At 41.3% G+C, this 20281-nt stretch overlaps 1 protein-coding gene across 1 annotated transcript in view; it reads right to left on the bottom strand.

The window, feature by feature from the left end:
- Positions 1-20225, bottom strand: part of AMFR (autocrine motility factor receptor) — a 46417-nt gene extending 26192 nt beyond the window's left edge. The window contains exons 1-7 of the mRNA XM_035025180.1: positions 19885-20225; positions 10842-10934; positions 7094-7258; positions 5616-5768; positions 2966-3006; positions 2668-2800; positions 659-792 (exon numbers count right to left, since the gene is read on the bottom strand). Of these exons, the coding sequence (XP_034881071.1) occupies positions 659-792; positions 2668-2800; positions 2966-3006; positions 5616-5768; positions 7094-7258; positions 10842-10934; positions 19885-20139 (974 nt within the window). The 5' untranslated portion in view covers positions 20140-20225. The remainder of the gene's footprint in view (positions 1-658; positions 793-2667; positions 2801-2965; positions 3007-5615; positions 5769-7093; positions 7259-10841; positions 10935-19884) is intronic.
- Positions 20226-20281: the final 56 nt, after the last annotated feature.

The following is a 20281-nucleotide window of genomic DNA, read 5'->3' as shown; positions in this document are numbered from 1 at the left end:
ACAACAGCTGTTAGTTCCTTCAACATAACACATTAGCTAAAAATGACTTGAGGGAACATTTCTGGGCAAACCAGAGGAGTTAAGACCCACCCCTAGAGAGCCAAACTGTTCCCCTGGACACTAAAGATACCCATTCATCTCACATCTGCAGGCTGGCAAGTGAGTCCCTCCCTTGGTGAGCTTAAGAGCGTGTGTGTAAACATGCATGTGGAAGGAATTAAGTGAGACTCACTTCATAAAATAGAGGACAGAAGCCCAAGGAAGCTTCCGCTTAATGATGATGATGATAAAAATAATGGCAGAATAAGAACCACCTAGTATTTATTGAGCAGCTGCTACATACTCATACTCTTCTAAGCATGTTACTTGCACTACCCCACTGGCTCCTCCCAAGAGTTCCAGGACAAAGGCTCTGCTATCATCCCTAGAGTGGAAGCAACTGGGGCACAGAGATTTAATTAAGATGCCCTCAAATCACACAGCAAATCCTCACATAGGTGAGGATTCACACCTGGCAGTCCTTCTCCAGAGCCTCCACTTATCCTCTTCACCCTTCGGTTAACAGCTAACAAAAGTGGTTCTCGGATCACCTGGGATCTGTTATTATAAAAAATCTAAAACGAGTCCAGTTGGGCAACATCAGCGTGTGCTCACGCACCTGGCCTCCATGTTGCCAACCACACGCAAGTAGTTCTTGTGCCGGCGGATCCGACGCTGCACTTCGTGGAATAGGTAACGCAGCTGCATGAAGATGACCAAGCTGGCCATGGATAACCAGATGTTGCCAAATAACTTTGCAGGAAGGAAAGAGAATGAAACACACAATAAAAATGAATGTGAACTTGCTAGTGACAAAGGTGACGTATGTAACAGAAGCTCTTATTGGTGGTAAACGGGAACTGGAACAATCTTTCACCAAGCAAATGCAGATATTTATCTCACTACCATAAACAATGTACACGCTCTTTGGCCTAGTCATTCATCATCAGCTATCTTTTCTCAGGAACTAATCCGAAATTTAAAAGCTTTATGAACAAAGATATCCATCCATGCAATTATAAAAAAGAAAACCAGGAAATGAGCAAAATGCCCAGTAGGGAAATAGTTAGGTTGTAAATTCATATAATGTAATAGTATATAGTCATTAATTACATTTTTTATAAAATAAAGTTATATATTATTATACTATATTTACGTATAACATTTTTAAAGATTAATCACATGGGAAAATATTTAAGTGAAAAAAGCCAGATAAAACTATCTCAAAAAACTAATATGTGATAAACTATGTAAAGATGTGAAAACAGCAAACAACTGAATACAGTCTAAATATCCATTATGAGAGTTGGTTAATTAAATCATTATATATCTATATGATGGAATTCTTATCCTGAAGGCATTAAATGGTTCCGAAGAACTGTGGCTAGCACAGGACAATACAGATAATACATTAGCTAAAAAAAAAAAAAAAAGCAAAACTAAACTAAATGTCCAAAATACAATCTCAATTTATGACTGTATGTATTTGAATATAAAAGGAAAAAATAAATACAATAAAACGTTAACAGTTATCCCTGGGCATTCAAGGGAGCTTTAAACAAAAGCTATACATGTTTTTAAATATGTTTTCAAAGTTATTTTCAAAAAGCATACTTAGAAATGTCCTGTGTCTAACCTAGTCATTTTTTTTTTTTTTAAAGATTTATTTACTTAGGGTGCCTGGGTGGCTCAGTTGGTTAAGCGACTGCCTTCGGCTCAGGTCATGATCCTGGAGTCCCGGGATCGAGTCCCACATCAGGCTCCCTGCTCAGCGGGGGAGTCTGCTTCTCCCTCTGACCCTCTTCCCTCTCGTGCTTTCTGTCTCTCATTCTCTCTCTCTCAAATAAATAAATAAAATCTTTAAAAAAAAAAAGATTTAATTTATTTATTTGAGCAGGGAGGACAGGTATGGGGAGAGGGAAAGGGAGTTATAAGCAGACAACACTCAGAGCGTGGAGCCTGACTTGGGGCTCAATCTCACAACTTGAGCCAAAACCAAGAGTCAGACATTTAACCAACTGTGCCTCCCAGGCGCCCCTAACCCAGTAATTTTTAAATGCATCTTTAAAGGCTTATAGTATAAATCAACTGCCCACCAAATATGTTGATTCTTACCATTATTAGATCACTGAAGTGCTAACCAGGGAAGCAGATTTTCAACTGTAATTTCTTGCATAGCAAAGTAAAATGTAAACGATGAAGTAGGAGGAATGAAATACAAATGCTTTCTTTTTAATTATAAAGCAGAAAAATTATGAATCCATGAAGTAGCTAACATTGCAAGAGTTCCCATTACCCCCTACAAAGTAACTGCTACGTATCAGAAGCCACAGAAACTAGGGGGAGCATACGGAATCCTCTTAATTTCATGGTAGAAGAATGACCAGTGACTAGGTCAGTGGAGTTCACGGAGTGCCCTAGGAGGACAGCAAACTCAAGCTGGGCTCCAGCCGAAGTGCACGCCATTATTCTATACCCAGTGGCAGAAAGACAGAGGGGCACAGCTGCATTTGTTTTGAGAGTCTTTACGCAGTTTATCCACAAATGTTTCATTTCTTATGGACTAACCAGGGTTTCTGATTCTAAAACACCTAGCTCTCTGTTAGAGTTCCTTCTGAGGAAGCTTACCAACATGTGAATATGGTGCATTAGGTCCAGGGACAAGAGAGTGAGCTCCATGACAAAATCTGTGTAATAGACATAGGTTCCTTTTCCCTCCCATGTCCCTTCATGGTTGAGGTCCCAGAGGTGAATTACATATCTGCAGTGAACAAAGAAAAATCATTTTAGCAATTTACTGTTACAGTTTAATCTAGCTTACCCGTGATACAGTATAGTCACATTTTTATAGATTTTATACATGTGACATCTTAAAATCAACTGTATGAGTAGACCTCAATCGCCTCCCTCCCAAATTTTTACTCACCGTAAAATCACATGAGCAGTCCTCACTGTCACAAGAAGAGACTATAAAGAAAGATGTATTTTTTCTTTAGTAAACTTTGGAATTGTTCAGGCCAAACTTAACTTTTACAAAAAGATAAAAGGCAAGCATTTCTCAGTTCAACTAAAACACAGGTTATTCAAGGGAGGGGGTGGTGGGGGAATGGGATGAATGCGGTCAGAAAGTAGAAACTCCCAGTTACAAGATAAATGAGGACTGGGGATGTAACATCCAACATAATGACTGTAGTTAACACTGCTGTGGTACATCTGAAAGTTGTGGAGAGGGTAGATCCTGAAAGTTCTCATCACAAAGGAAAAAACCCTTTTCTTTCTTTTTCTGTATCTAGGAGATGATGGATGTTAAGGAAACTTACTGTCACAATCACTTCACAATCTATGTCAGTTAATCATTAGGCTGTATACCTTAAACTTATACAATGCTGTATGTCAATTATATCACAATAAAACTGAAAGAAAAAAAAGCAGGTTGTTCAAGCTTACCAACTATTTTTTATCTGCTTCAAATTTCCACAGAATTCTTTCATGACCTAGAAACCAACTTTCATTGAGCCTTTTTTCTGTTAATAGGTGACAACTGATTACACCTGTCCATCTCATGGGGCTGCCTTCTATAATCTTGAGGTTCATTCTAGTAATTTGACAACCACTTCTAGTTTACACAGCAGGAAGTCACCATCACTGATTACTACAAAGGGTGTCTGAATACTTGGTGATCCTATACCAAAAGTATAGTTCAGGTACCCCAATCCAAGATGAGTACCTGCCCTCTACATAACGCTTTGTATACTCCCCTTGCCCACACAAAAACAAAAAGAATGAAGGAAATAAAGAATAAGCCCTTCACAATATTTTGTATTATAGAAATTGATAATAAAAAAAATCTCCTCTTGGGCGCCTGGGTGGCTCAGTTGGTTAAGCGACTGCCTTCGGCTCAGGTCATGATCCTGGAGTCCCTGGATCAAGTCCCGCATCGGGCTCCCTGCTCAGCGGGGAGTCTGCTTCTCCCTCTGACCCTCCCCCCTCTCATGTGCTCTCTCTCTAATAAATAAATAAAATCTTAAAAAAAAAAAAAATCTCTTAAACTACAATAGAACTATTACATTGTTTGAGATTTGGAAATCCCAATTTATAAATGGAAAATATTTTACATAGATTAACACTATAAATATAAAAATACAATTAAGTTCAAAATATAAAATCTGTAACATTATTATCTTGAAATAATCATAGTAATGAGCTGAAATAAAAATATGTACTATAGTAAGATCCAATAAGCCTAATTTAAATGACTTTATTTTTAGGTATACCTTTTCCAAAGTTTGGCTTAATATTAATTAAAAGTAAAAAGCAGGAAAACCAGACTATCATGCAAATGATGATTTACTGTAAAATATATCTAAAGCAAACTAATAACATAGATCAGTGCAAAAAAAATTTTAGATTTTTTTCAAGAGAAATATACACATATAGACAGTATTCATTTAGAACTGCGAATGTTTTACTAAGTACTTAAATGTTCCTTTCCTAATTTTACTTACACTACTACATCATATTCTGAAATCAATGCTACTAAGCAAAATTTAAAAAAAAAATTTTTAGGGCGCCTGGGTGGCTCAGTTGGTTAAACGACTGCCTTCGGCTCAGGTCATGATCCTGGAGTCCCAGGATCGAGTCCCGCATCGGGCTCCCTGCTCAGCAGGGAGTCTGCTTCTCCCTCTGACCCTCCCCCCTCTCATTCTCTCTCTCAAATAAATAAATAAAATCTTTAAAAAAAAAAAAATTTTTTTTTAATTTTTAAAATGAACTCTTACCTCCAACGTGGGGCTTGAACTCACGACCCCCAGATCAAGAGTCACACATTCCACCAAATGACCTAGCCAGGCACCCCAATAAATGTTAACCCTATTCTAACAAATTCCCAAATAGCAGTTCAAACTTAGTGTTTTGATATTAGCTAATTAAATTTAATAATGTATTATTTCATTTTTTTCCTTAATAGTAGCAATTATGGTAAAGATAAAAACATTTTGCCTTTGGCCTGAGGAAAAAAACAAAGATAGCAACTGAATATAAGGACATACAAAAAAATTTTTATTTCTATTGAACAAAAATTGGTATTTTCAAAGGTTAAAAAGTAAATTTAAAATATACATGAATATCTCAGATTAGTCTTCCAAAATAAAGAATATAGCTTACATATTTATATTATCCCATAAAATTTTAACTTATATCCTAGCTAAAAAAACTCAATTTTTGGATTGTGCCACTGCTCACTCTGAAACCTTAAATAATTCACTGCACCCTCTACACCAGTTTCCCCATTTATAAACAGGAATAATAAAATGAGTCAATACACTGCAGGTATTTACAGCAACCCTCAGCATACAGTAAGCACTATAGAAATGTGGGCAAAAATAATTACCTTTTATTATGTCATAGCAAGGATTACAGGAAATCATACATTTTTCCCTTCAATACCAGTACCCAACACAAAAGCAAGGAATTCAAAACATGCTTGTTAAAAGACCCAATATCCCTCAGTCACAACATGGGTGACTTGAAAACATACAGGAGTATGATCAGAACAAAAACCCGCGTCCACACCTTACCTCTGCTGCCATGAAAGCCAGCGTGTGCATCCCGTGGGTGTAGCCTGTGACACAGCAGACGACTGCCAATCCACAGCAAGAAAGCAGCATTGCGATCAACAGAGACAGAACTCGCCCGTGGCTACTCATGGGTGTGGTGGGAGAAAAGGAAAGCTGAAACGTACAAAACAGGAGAAGGAAGTTCATTCTTCTTCACGGCACTGTTAAGCTTCCCTGAGAAACTCAAGGGTAGTCTCGGTGTCTTTGCTCAGGAACCTGGGCTTAGCAGCGCCGCCAAATGCCAAGCACAGAAAAGCACCCCAGTGCCAGATGGTCAAATTCTCCAACCAACCTAAATATGAGCACGAGCTGATATTCAGAGATCTTCATCACTTACTTTACGGAATATTAACAATATACATCATATTTCCATCTCAAATTCTCAAGGATCCTCCTCCTACCAGTGGATGATAAGCCTCTCTCTAAGAAATTTTCCAAAGGTATTTAAGTCTCTCAGTATTCAACAGCACTCCAGACGGCACCATGTTCTGTTGTGTTTCTTTCTCGATCTTGCTCTCCCCCTCCTCCTGAAAATTCACTGCGAGCATATTCCTACAGTGTTCAGGGCTGGAACAAGGGAAATGTCATCCAGGTGTGGAGCGCCCCCTACCACGATGCTAGATTAACAGTATACAAGGAGAGGCAACAGCGGGGACAGAGGCCTGGGGCTGGGAGTCTGAGCAGGAGGGTGGAGATAACAAACCCGTTCGGGAGGTTGCGCACTCCTGCTCTTGACCCCTGAAGAGCTTTCAGACCGAGATGAACTCACAGAGAGGTGCAGGGACCACCTGTCCCCGAGGACCAGGTGAAGTGAAGAGCAAATGAGGTCCCGGAGTGGTGTAACTGAAGGGCAGAACTGTAGGTGTGTGTTTTCCCAGGACCCTTGACATTTGTCCGGGGGCAATGAAGAGTGAGGGTTCACCCCACAACTCTGATCTGAAGCCGAGAGGCAGATCTTATACCCGGACAGAGAAGGATTCACTTCTCTCAGGACCCAGGGAGACTAGAGGGCTAATTCAGTCCTTGCCCAGGGCTGGAAATAGTGTAAACTAGTCCAAAAGAAGGTTCCAATAATCAGAGGAAAAAAACGGAAGGAGACTGGAACAGAAGATATCTGGAAGACAGCCGCTTTTATTCAGCTTATACGTTAAGCTTTCCTCAAGCTGTGATGGGAACAGTTTGTGTAGGTGAACTGACCCCACGCGGGCTTTAACACACTCTGCTAGTGGGGAAAAGAGGGGATCTTCAGCAGAGACACTGATCCTGCATTCTGTGGCCGCTACACCAAGTTCCTCAAGAAATAGGCGGCGGCTACCTGATCTGAGAGCCTTGCCCTGGAGACCTACGCAGGACGTGGCCGTTATGGCTCCTTCATCTTACACAATTCAAACCTGGCAAATGTGTGACTAAGCAAGCAGAGAGCTTGGCCAAAAACTCACATATTCAAATCGGTCCTTGCAGAGCTGAACCATCAGATGTAGAAATACCAGTCCAGCAAACCAGAGGCACCACATGACCACCTCTTCCACCGTCTGCACATTCAGCACACCAAAAATGAAAATGAACTTGTAGAAAATAAAATTCCAGAACTTGTCTTTGAGGTGCTGAAAAGACAAATATTTATAAAGGTTAGTACTATTACATCTAACCTATTTAAGAGAAGTTAACACAACAAAAACTGGCTGCTCTGGAGAAAATACATTCTACATTCAGCTTTCTAACATTTGTTCGCAAGACATTAGAAGGTAAAGAAAAAAATAAACTCTCTAAAGAATAAAGGTAAGGCACCTAGAAAGTCATGTGTAGACTCTGGATTGTAATCCCTCAGTCAGTTATAAAATTTTAGCCATCAAAAGGGGCGTGATATTAGTCTAGTACCTTGTATATTAAGAATAATACAAATACTTCCAACACAAAATTTTAAAAATAATGAAGTCTACAAGTATCATTTTTAATACTTCTGCTCTTTGGATTTGTAAACAATAGAAAAGATTAGGCTTTTTCTTTTTAAACATCCTTCAGATTAAAAAATAACATATGCGGGCGCCTGGGTGGCTCAGTTGGTTAAGCGACTGCCTTCAGCTCAGGTCATGATCCCGGAGTCCCGGGATCGAGTCCCACATCGGGCTCCCTGCTCAGCGGGGAGCCTGCTTCTCCCTCTGACCCTCTCCCCTCTCGTGCTGTTTCTCTCTCTCTCTCAAATAAATAAATAAATAAAATCTTCAAAAAAAAATAAATAAATAACATATGCTCATTCACCAGCCTATAATCCGTAAGAAGAATAAAACAAAAATGCCTTAGCATCTTTATGCATTTTTCTTGTCTTCTCCTAATGTGCAAAACCTTAATTTTTGTGTACACTGCTTTATTTCACTTCTCATATTGTGAGAACCTTACTAGCATCAGTGAATAATCCGTGAATATACCATTTTAGTGGTTACAGACGGACAATGAAATTGTTTTTGTCTCCCTTTGGAAAATGTTGCAATGAGTATCTCTGCCAGAGTTTCTATTTCTTCAGCATTATGGAATCAAAGGTTAAGAATGTTTTTATAGTTTCTATTAAGTACCACCCACCTGGTTTCCAAAGAAGTTGTATAAATGTACTCTCCCAGGGTTAGTGGGAGTACTTTGCCTATAAGGAGGCTATCCAGTTTTTAAAATCTTCACTACCCTGAAGAAAAAGGTCAAGGAGGGGAGTCTAGCCCCTAAAATACACTAGTGAGCCATCTGTGGGAGGGGTGGGAACTGAGTAAAAGACATGAGAATCAAACAGGACTCCCAAGTATATTCTCAGAAATAGTTCTGAACCATATAAATGTTTCGCAAATTCAAACAATTAGAACAGAAAAAAAACAAAACTGAATAGAAACAGAAATAACTGAGCCTAAATGTATAACAAATGAAGGACCACTAAAAGATAAGATTATTACTTCGAGGACTTTTAGCCACTATACTGACTGTACACCATTTGCACAAAGAACAAAGGGAACTAGTAACCTTTGGTGAACGCCTGTTTCCAGATCTGGGACAGGTGAAGTACAAGGTGAACCCAGGACATCTTGTGCCTGGGTTTTGAATCTTCACCCCACCACGTATTTTCCGTGCGACTTGTGACGAGTCACTTAACGTTCCCGTGTTTTGGTCTCCCCACCTATAAGATGGGCCTTATGAGCCTGGTATCCACCTCACAGAACTGCTGGAGAAACTTAACTAAGCTACTCTATGTACGGTGCTGGGGCATGTCCCATAGCGGGCATTATGCGCCTTAAAAAAAAAAAATCCCTTGCTCTAAACCTCCCCGGAACAGTTTCTTTCTTCTCCTGCTGTCGGTATTCAGTGTCTTTGCCTCCAGCACGACTTTATTTCTTGAACTTTCTTGAATGACCCACAGAGCAAACCCATGTCAATTCTGCAGAGTTCTAACTCAAACTAGTGCTTGATAAATGCCACTGGATGACACTCATCAAAAAAAAAGTCATCACGGTGGAGAGCACAGCATAATGTGCACAGAGCTGTGGAACCACTGTTTGTGTAGCTGAAACTAAGGTAATACTATGTGTTAACTACACTCGAATAACAAGTTTTAAATAAGTAAGTAAAATAAATGAAAGATGTGATCTGTACTGGAAAACTCAAAGTAGGATAACAGATGTGCCCGTTACCTCTAGGTATCGTAAAAATCTATATAACACTCCAAGGTAATGTGTTCTGAAAATTTTGAACAGATATTTAACATTTCAGGAAAATGAAAGCAGTGGATTAAGGCTCACTGGCGCCAGATCAATCCACCAGCAAGGAGATGGCTTGCCTGGCCTGACCAATTTCTGGCCCGCAAGCCAGAAGTTTTTCGTCACAAAGAAAGAAGCATCAAAAGGAGCTTTTGATTCTTACCCCCAAAATGACCTTCCACAGTGCTACCTGGGAGACCTCTGGAGTTGATATTTTGGAGAAAGTGCTGAATACTCACTAATGAAAACTCTCTGGGAGAACGAACAGTCCTGCTCCTAACAGCATCCAAGGGCTCAACCACACAGTAACCTCGGTTTAGCTCTGAACTAGGACCTCAGCTGATCTGATAACAGGGGACTTGTGTTGAAAGGGTAGGTAAGGAGCGAGGCCAATGCAAGTTCAAGGTAGCAGGTCCCTGTGTCTCATCGCGGGGATAAGATAAAGTGAAATCTAGTTCTGTTTGTATGTTGTTGTTTTAAGGCCAGTTCTAAATTCTTATTTTTAAACACACCATTCTACATTCTATGCTAAAATCCTTGGGGGCCTGCCAATCTGTACGGTATGCTTGTGGCACATTCTTTATTACAAGCATGTCCTGCTCATATACCTGCACCTTCTGGGAGTAATGTTCCAATGTCAGACTATCCCTAATCTTCTGCTTCTGGAATGACGAATCTTAATTTACTTGTCCAAAGGGAGAAATTTAAATCTCTCGGTAATTCCTTTGGAAAAGAACCTATATTCTAAAGAGTGATGTTTATTATTATTCAAACTAAAACAAATCTATGCTTCTTTAAAAACTGCATTCATGAAAGTCATGGGAAAAACAGCTATGAAGAACAATATCAGGACAACCTGGCTACACTGAATATGGGCTGTGGATTCCATAAAGTATTTTATCAATGCTAAGTTTCCTAATTTTGATCATTGTGCTATGGTTACATAAGAAAATGTCCTTGCTCTTAGGAAATACATGCTGAAGTATTTGGAGGTCCAAGGGTATGACGTCCACAACTTACTCTCAAATGGATCAGAAAAAATACGTAGAATATAAATAAAAGACAAATGTGAAAGCAAAGGGCGCCTGGGTGGCTGGCTCAGTCGTTAAGCATCTGCCTTCGGCTCAGATCATGATTCCAGGGTACTGGGATCGAGCCCCACATCGGGCTCTCTGCTCAGCGGGAAGCCTGCTTCTCCCTCTCCCACTCCCCCTGCTTGTGTTCCCTCTCTCACTGTGTCTCTCTCTGTCAAATAAATAAATAAAATCTTTAACAAAAAAAAAAATGTGAAAGCAAATGGGACAGACTGTTGACAACTATGAATGTGGATAAGGGTGTATGGAAGCTCTTCAGAGTATTCATGCAACCTTTCTGTAAGTTTAAAATTATATCAAACACAAAGTTAAAAAAAAAAAAAATCTGGTCACTAGAATCCATCCTTGCTGTTTGGACTTACCTGCCTCTCACTCACTCGAAGAGGGCCAAACACAATACACTGGATTAGCTTAGCCACCAACATCAAAACACAGCATGCAGTATTTACTAGAACCTGTATACAAATCAAAGAAAGAAAGTTTATTTCCTCCTGTTGAAAAATAAAAGCAGGTCTAAAAACTTTGTATTAGGAATTCAACATTTCTAAGGACTAAGCCTCCACAGTTCCCTACCTATACAAGATAAGTAATATTTGAAGGGTCACGCTTTTATGGGTGGTGGGAGTAGAGATGAGGAGCGGGAAGGAGAGGCACCAGCTTACCAGTTAATCACAGAGCCCTGTCCCAGTATGCACCATCCAGCAGGCCACCTTTCCCTTCAGCCTTTACTGAACCGTACATAAACTTTATACTGAACATACAAAACTGTATGCACACTGTAAGCCGTAGGTGTCTCTTTAGTATATCATTTCCTACATTAAGATTTTGATAGCCTTGAAGAAAACTTTTCTAGAAATTGAGGTTATCATGAACTAAAATCCAACAACCAAATATCTTACTCTGCCCTGCCAAACAAACAGCAGGTGAGGAGAGGGTTGATGGTCACAGAAAAGCCACAAGACCATAAAAAAATTGAGAACCCCCTATACATATATAGGGGTATGTGTATATACACATATGTACTACAATGGGATAATCTGCCAGCCAAAAGATAAATGTTCTCCATGCTCAGTGTTGGCCTTCAAGTAATGGTTCTGGGGCATCAGAGGGGAATGGAACTGAGAAACCAAGAAGAAGGAAGAAGCAAACTGGCAGGAGTGTCTGAGAACTGGAAGGCAACAGAAGCCACCAACACAAAACCAAGGCCTTCTTCAACGGGAGATGGGAAATCTCTTTACTTAGATAATTAAGAGATGGATATCCCGATACCTACACAACAAATATAATGCTCACAAAATGAAAGAGTGGGCTGCCCTTGACCAAGAAAGTAGTGGGGCACATCTTACCATTTACACTCAAATGATTTTTAAAATTCTGCATGACCCCAAAAGCCAAAAGGACCTTGATAAAGACAGTAAATATGACTTTCATTGAGAGCAATGGAAATGAACCCCAACTCAATGTAAAGACTGCTTTAACCTTTGATTCACTAACTTTACAGGAAGGTGGCCATATTCTTCCCGGGTCATTCTTCCCTCTATTTTTAAAAGAAGCAAATGATATTGTCAAAGGAAAAAAAAGATGACAGAAGAAGTAATACAAGAAAACAAGCTCCTTAAGATCTATCTCTTTAGGTCCTCCTTAGTATCTCACACTATGCACCCCTTTGGGAGAACATATATAATGGCAGCCCTGATTCATTACAAAAAGATTAAATTATGTTTAGTCCTATTCTGCCTAATGGGACAAGGAAATATGTGATATATTTTCAAAGAATTAAAAAAAATAGTTTGGCTGAAACAGTTCTGGTAATTAAATCCTGCAAATAATCAGGAAAAAAAGCAAATCAGTTATCCAAAACATCCTATATCCCTAACTTGTGACTCCCTGTCAAACAGCCCTATTTGAAACGGTCCAAAAAAAATAGCTTAGAATACTAATTTTTAAGGAGATGAAACAGATGTGGAGAAGGTTTTCATTGTGTTCTAAACCAGTCAACGGGAACTTTAGTCATGTTAATTAAGAAAAACTTCATCAAACAAAACCACAACCACAACCCCTTCATGCCACATCTTCTAGCCGAGCAGATTTTTTTTCTTTTTTTTTTTTTTTAAGTAAACTCTACCCCCAACGTGGGGGCTGGACCTCTTGACCCTGAGATCAAGAGTTGCATGTTCTATTGACTGAGCCAGCCAGGTGCCCCTGAACAGAATTTTTTAAGTCAGCCAAACATCCCCCAGCCTAATTACAACACAATTTAAAAAAAGAATTCTTGCTGGTTTTGCATGTAGGCATAGGAAATAAAGAAATAAAGTCCACACATTTAGCACCTACTTGTTCAAGACATGAGGGAGCTCTAGACCCCACATTCAAAGAGCTTTTAGAATCTACAGGACACAGAACTTGATAAGCATCTAACAATACACCAAGCAGGCTACTGGGAGAGCAATCAATGCAGGAGAAGAAAGTAAATTTGGGGTGGCCTTAATCATTGCTCTATCCAAAAGCACATTCTCGTATATCTTGGGTTACAAAACAAAAAGTAAAGTATTATTTACTATTTCTCAGTTACATTTCTTAAAGTTCAAAAATACAGTTTAAAAAAATTAGTATCTTTTTTTTTTAAAGTGGAAGTCTGTCATAATCTCATCACTCACAGATAATCATTTCTTATTTTAATTTCAATGGAAGATTTAATAATTAGCAAGGATAAGAAGGGAAAAAAAGCTTGAGAAAATATACTGATATTAGAAGGAAATTTATGTAAAAAGAAGGAGCTACCCTTTTGTGAACTTTATATGAAAGCTAGAGCTACAGAGAAGTGGAAGCAACTAAAAATTTTAAGATGATGAACAAAGTGTTTTTTAAAACACCTTACCGATTATTAATAAACTATTCTATTTATAAAAAAATGACAATATATGATAAATTCTCAACTTTAAAACTGATAAAGCCTTGAAAAATTGCAAATATGGAAAGAAATATAATTATAGCATTCCTCACTTAAGAGCAAATCCCACCAACTACACTTCAATTAGAAAAAAGATCACCTGTACAAAAAAAAAAAATGGGGGGCGCCTAGGTGGCTCAGTCGGTTAAGCATCTGCCTTTGGCTCAGGTCATGATCCCAGGGTCCTGGGATGGAGCCCTGCATCAGCCTCCCTGCTCAGCGGGGAGCCTGCTTCTCCCTCTCCCTCTGCCTGCCGCTCCCTCTGCTTGTGCTCTCTCTCTGTCAAATAAATAAATAAAATCGCTTAACCAACTGAGCCACCCAGGCGCCCCCCCAATTTTTTTTTTTTTACTGTGGTTCTGTGTGTGAGCATTTGCTAAATTTCACACTGTACAAAATCATTTGTTCCTGGGCCTCTGAATAGGAGAAAAATAAACGGATAAGTGGTGTTTTCTAACTGAAATAAAATATTTCATTCTAAAAAATTAACTAAATAAATACATTAAAGCAAGTCCCAGATCAGATTCCATTAGGTCACCCAGTAATATTCTTACAGAAACACTTTAGCCCAGTTGTACATCCACAGAACCAGGACAAACCTTCTCACTTCCAACAAGCAAAACGAGGCTCACCTCCAGCACGCCTGGTCTGAACCACCACTTTATCCACATAGACCACACTAAAAGTACTAACCTCATTTTATTGTTCTATGCAACTAGCTAGTTTTTCCTTGTAGGCAGAATCCAGACGTAAATGTAAAGACAAGGGGTTCACTGGAGCACTGTTCACTAATAGCAGAAAAATGGTGGGAGGCAAGTTCAATAAACTGCCAGCCATTCAGTGGAATACAATGAAGCCAGGAAAACTAACTCAGCAGCTCTCTTTTCTACTAGCATTGTATGGAAACTTCAAGATCACTTGTTCACTGAAAAAAAAGCAAGGTGTAGAAACGCCATTACCATGTTACCCTATATGTAAAAAAGAAAGCATATGCATACGTACACACAGACACATTTGTATAATCGTAGATGTGAATAGTGTCAAGGACTTGATCAACCTGGATGTTTCCTGGTCTTCTACTTCACACTAGCATTAATTACAAGAAAGTGGTAATAGGGGGCGCCTGGGTGGCTCAGTCGGTTAAGCGTCTGCCTTCGGCTCAGGTCAAGATCCTGGGGTCCTGGGATCGAGCCCTGAGTTGGGCTCCCTGCTAAGCAAGGAGCCTGCTTCTCCCTCTGCCTCGGCCCCTGCTTATGTGCTCTCTCACTCGCTCGCTCTCGCTCGCTCACTCTCTCAAATAAACAAAATCTTAAAAAAAAAAAAAAAGTGGTAATGGCCACTTCTGGGAAAGGGAAGCAGAAGTTGCACTGTACATCACCTGTGACTTCTGTACCATGATCATGCATTTATTTTTTTATTAACTTTTCTAAGTTTAGAGTCTAATAAACTTTCTGACCAGTTCTGAAGTTCCACATTTATTTTTCTCACCATGATGGGAGACTGATAACTAACAATCCCAAACTGGGTGGCCTCAATGATCCTGGTTACATGGTATTTCTACTATATTAAAATGCTTCAGAAGTTTCTCTTATCTATAGCAATGTAAAAACCTTAAATAATATTTTTTAGGACCCCACCAAACATCTTTCTTTTGTATTAGCCTACACAAAATAAAAACAAGTTTTGTTTGTCCCTGAGCAGCCTACAACAGAAAACATCAGATAGTACTGACCCAAGGAACCCCTACCTAATCAGGCTTAAAGTAATTCCCTTTAAGGCTCCATAAGAAAATTGCCCTCCCAGAATGGTTCTATTGTGCTACCTGAGAACAACAGAAACGAAATTTTAAGACAGTTTGGCCTGAGAGGAAAAGAGAAGAAAGCAGGTAACTCTCTTAAATAGCTTAGCCACACTTATCACTGTGTAACCCTGGAGGTATTTTTGATCCTGTAAAATGCTGGCCACCAATGGGATGTTACTCATGAGCTTGTGATGAAATGTGGTTAAAGTACCAGGAACTATTTCAAGAACAGGATCAATATGGATATTTCTTAGTCTCCCACTTAACACCAGCACTAACCACCACCTCCCCCACACAGCATTGTTTGTCTCTTCCCTGAATGAACAGTTGGAATATGTTATCTCTCTGCAGGCTCCCTGTGACAAGTATAAAATGTAATAAAGGGGCACCTGGGCTGTGCAGTTGGTTGAGTGTCCGACTCTTGGTTTTGGCTCTGGTCATGATCTCAGGGTGGTGAGATTGAGCCCTGGGTCGGGCTCCATGCTCAGTGTGAAGCTGGCTTAAGACTCTCTTTCCCTCTCCCTCGGCCACCCCCTCTCCCCCGCTCTCCTGCATTCATGCTCTCTCTTAACAAATGAATAAATCTTAAAAAAAAAAAAAAAAAAAAGCAATAAAATGCAAAAATGCATACTCCCCCTTATTACATGGATGATAGTGTTCCTCTTTTCACAATATCAGGGAAATAAGTGAGTTTATGTACACAAAGCACTCAGCATGCACATAGCAAGCAATTAAATAGTCTCTTTCCCCTCACCCTGAGGATCTTTCTTATATTTTTAAGTTGTTTATCTAGGCTTATATCCTATTATTTAGAAGTGTACTTTTTCTTTAGCTGCCCCAACATTTCTAAAGCTAATATTTTTCTCTAAACTTCATTGGAATACTCAACTCATACTCAAACCTAGTAAATTACTTTTAATCCCGAAGTTTCGTAATTATATGAAGATGGGTTCTTTAAGGGAGACAGCGACTTTTTCTCTAATGGGCTATCAGATAATAAATATTTTAGGCTCAGTAGGCCACACACTCTCTGTCACATAGTATTCCCCTTAAGAAAAAAAAAACAACAACTTGAAAAACATAAAAACCATCGTTAGCTAAACAGACTGTACAAAACAGGCCAGGCCAAACAGACCACCAGTTTACCCATCCCTGCTCTAAATGGTCAGTTCACTTTTCTCCATTTCCGTTTTTGATGATTCCTCCCTCCCACCCCCCCAGACTTCTATTTAAATTATTTGATTTGCATATAACTATGTCAGAACCTTAACACTTCTTTCATATTCCCATTTCTCCATCTTACCATGTCCTGCTCTTACAATTTTAGAAGCAAATCTGTAAAAAAGGAAAATAAAAAACCAGAAAGGAGACAGTAATGAAAATAATATGAATAAAGAAGTGGAAAAGCCAAATACACCTGTACAATTCAAAACAGTATGGAATGGATCAAGAGGTACTTTAACGGAAGGGTCACCTGAAAATTGTAAAATAAGCCTAGAAATGAGTAACAAAACCTAATCTCAAATGAAACTTTAGAATGAAAGTTCTAGAAAGACATGAAGAAACAAGTGGTCACATCAAACCTGGGGATTTGCTAGTGTGAGAACCCTGGAGTCTCCCCTAGAACCTCTTCTCAACACCCACACCAGAGCACCACCTGAAGAGACCTCCTTGGGGGAGGTTTAACTCACAACATCTCCTGGCCTCTTCCCATCCTCACCACTGCTGTCTCAGGTCACCCCTGAGAAAACTACCTCATCATGACAGTCCGTCCTCTCCTCCACTCGCACTTAAACCCTATGGCCCACAAAGTAATGTCCTTGCTCCTTAGAAGGGCTGGCAAGGCTTACAAAATCTGACCCTCACCCCACATCCTATCCTCCCTAATCCATTTCTCAACCATCAGTGTGCCTAAAAAATCGCCTGGGATATTTATCAAAATGAAGATTCCAAGGCTCTGCCTTTCCCCTTGAATTGATCCCCCGGATTCAATCTGAGAAACTACATTTTTCAAGTACGAGATTGCCATTTTCAGAAATACACCTTTATAGGGGTTGGTTACTTCCCTCACCTCCTGCGACTCCCAGGCCTCCCCTTTACCTTCCCAACCTCACTCTTAATCATAGGACCCAAAGGAATTGTAATTTAAGAGCCCAGTTTATGGGCTGCTCTGCATAGGCCCTGCACTACCTTTCATACACCATCTGACCTTCACATGCTGTTTTTTCTACTTGTAATACATCATGCTGCTTGCTGAGATCCTTCTTACCGCCCAAGGCTGGGTTCAAATACCATCTTCCAAGCATCCTTCCCCTAGGCATTACTTTCTCTTTCCTCCAGACCCTGCCATATATATTTTTTTAATCTATCTCTCATCACTTATCAAATTTTGCTTTATTTGTATATGGATTGCTTTGAGGGTAGGGGAAAGGGTTCACAGCTATGCCCTCCAGAGTGCCCCAAATGGTACCCCTGAAAGGTTCTGAATTGAGTTTGTTAATCAAAACCTGAGATGCTATCAGACCTATATTAAATTGTGCTCTACAAAGATAAGCTTTAGAGATTCCAATATGCCAAATAACAGCCAGCAGGATTTGCAAACTGGCAGAAATATCAGTTTTTGTTTTATCTTGCTTGGTTTTTAAAAAATTGAATCTGAATGTCTTTGGGCAGGGTGCCAAAGGGATCCATTTTGACCAAGGCCCTACCATATATTCACTCAATCATGCTATCTGTCAGGCTAAGGAAGCAGGCTTTTGAGATTGTGGCCCCTGCTCAGGTACCAAAACAGAACTATGCCATGGGTGATGAGAAAAGCTTACAGAACACACGTGGAGGGTCTGAGAAACCAAGGCAGGCCAGCATGAAAGTGGGAAAACCACGAGGAAAGATGCTAGAAAAACCGTTACGAAGATAACTGAAAAAGGAAAACAATCATCAACAGATCAGGAAGAAATGAGAAACGTGCTCTAGGTAAGATCTCTAATGAAAAAGCCAGGGGAAAACTGAAATTTTCTTAAAAGAAATAATTTTCGCAGGAAAATCAACAGGTTTTATGCAGTGGTTTATGAAGAGGTGTTAACCTTGGAATTTGAATATGAGTTTGGTAAAAACAAAAACAAAAACAAAAAACTCCTGGGAGGGGAAAATCACTATAAACAATACTAGCAGTTGTTCTCTTCTATAGTGGTTCCGTCTCAAAGGCTTATTTAGGTCTCATACTTACCTATCAAAGAATACATTATAATCTTAACATTTGGCAGAAACACTCTTCACACCACTTTAAGTTGTTTACCTGCTAACTCAAATGAAAAAATAGACTGGAAATAAGACAAAAGAGAGGTGAGTTGAGTTCTTTCTTTTCTCCCTTCTTCCCTACTGTTTACACAGTACCAAATTCAAGTACACAGCAGTGAAAGAATAAAACTTCACTCTTCACTGCCTTCTACTAATCTCTTCATCAGAAGGACCAGGAGACTTAATCCACAGCCCACCAAATTCATAAATCCCACAGCTTCCTGATGAAGCACTGTGGGATTAATTATAACCAATGAGTTGTATATCATTCTCTACCCTTGGAATATTAATCTTAGTCATTTACAGCCTACTCTTAACCCCAAATGGGAACTGTAGGAGAAGACAAGCCCCAAGACACCACAGAAAACCCAAGTGACAGACTTAAATCCTGGAGCACCTTTTCTGATCACTGTGTGTGTGTGTGTGTGTGCGCGCGCGCCCGCGCACGTGTGCATGTACATGCATGGCATTTAAGGCCAAGCTGGAAGCAAAGTTCTTTAGCCAAAATGCTGTTATCTGCCCAGCCTGAAATTATCTGTCCTAACAAGCGAAACCAGCATTTATGCCTTGTAGGTGCTGCTTATCTTGCACTGGCAGACAAACTGAAAACGTTGTTTTAAAATGGATCACTAAAAGGCGAAAATGCTGAGTGAAAACGATGAGCCAGCTCTTGCCTCTGAATGTTTTACTGCCCTCAGACATCAAAGGAAACCGTCATGAATCACCAGGTAAAGGCAACAGGAAAGGAAGCATGGTTTGTATGTGTGTTTGACCCAAACAGGACAATCACATACTAAATGGCGCAAAAAAAAAAAAAAAAAGTTATGGGAGACAGGCAGTCTCCTCACAGAAATGTCCCAACACACCCAGATGCGTACAGTTCTCCCCTAGCCAGCGCAGGACTCGTCTCTGCCCCCTCCTCTTCACGGGCAGCCCCAACATTCCCGGGCTGACCGAGCCAGAAAAGCCTTTCAACTTCCCTCCAAAATTCACTGAACCGCCGGGGTAACCGACTCCCGGAGGTCCTCGAGTTTCCTTCGGGGTTCCTCGGACACGCCACCCCCACCCCCCTCGCCCCTTCCCCTCCCCGGGCCCGGCCGCGTGCCCTCGCGCCCTCCGCGCCTCCCGGAGCCCCTTCCTCAAACCGCCCCCGCTTTCGGCCCCGCCGCTCTCTCGGAGCCCCCAGACCGCCGCACCCCTCAGCCTCGGGTCTGGCGGCGCGCTCGCGGGAGGGCCCCGCCCCCGGGGGCCCGGAGAGGCGACCCCGGCCCAGCCACGCCCCCTGCACATAATGGGGGACATGGCGGCCCCCGCCTGCCGCCCGCTCCTCCGCGGCGGCCCGGGCTGCCTCGCTCACCCACACGAACAGACTGTCCGAGAGCAGGTACTGGGCCACGTCGCGGGCCCGGGGACCGCCGGCGCTGGGCCGGGCGGGGACGGCCGGCTCCGTCTGCACCGCGGCCGTTGGTGGCTCCGACTCCCCGGGCCCGGCCTCGGGCTGGCTGAGGGCGCGGTAGGCGCTGACGATGGTGCCGAGCAGGGCCAGGCCGCTGAGGCCCGTGTAAGTGCGGAGGCTGGGCCAGGGGAAACGCTCCAGGAAGAGCAGCGGCATGGCGGCAGCGGCGGCCTCCGGGCCCCAGGCCTCCCCGCGCTGCGGCCGGGCTCCCGCGGCGGCCTCGCGAACGACGCCCTCGGGCTCTGGCGTCGCCGCCGCCGCCGCCGCCGCCGCCGCGCCGGGCCGGGCCGGGCCGCTC

The sequence above is a fragment of the Mirounga leonina genome, unplaced genomic scaffold (assembly GCF_011800145.1).
Source record: "Mirounga leonina isolate KUSES-001 unplaced genomic scaffold, KU_Mleo_1.0 Mir_180, whole genome shotgun sequence".
Taxonomy (NCBI): domain Eukaryota; kingdom Metazoa; phylum Chordata; class Mammalia; order Carnivora; family Phocidae; genus Mirounga; species Mirounga leonina.
The sequence above is the reverse complement of the archived record's forward strand: the minus strand, read 5'-3'. Positions and strand labels throughout refer to the sequence as shown.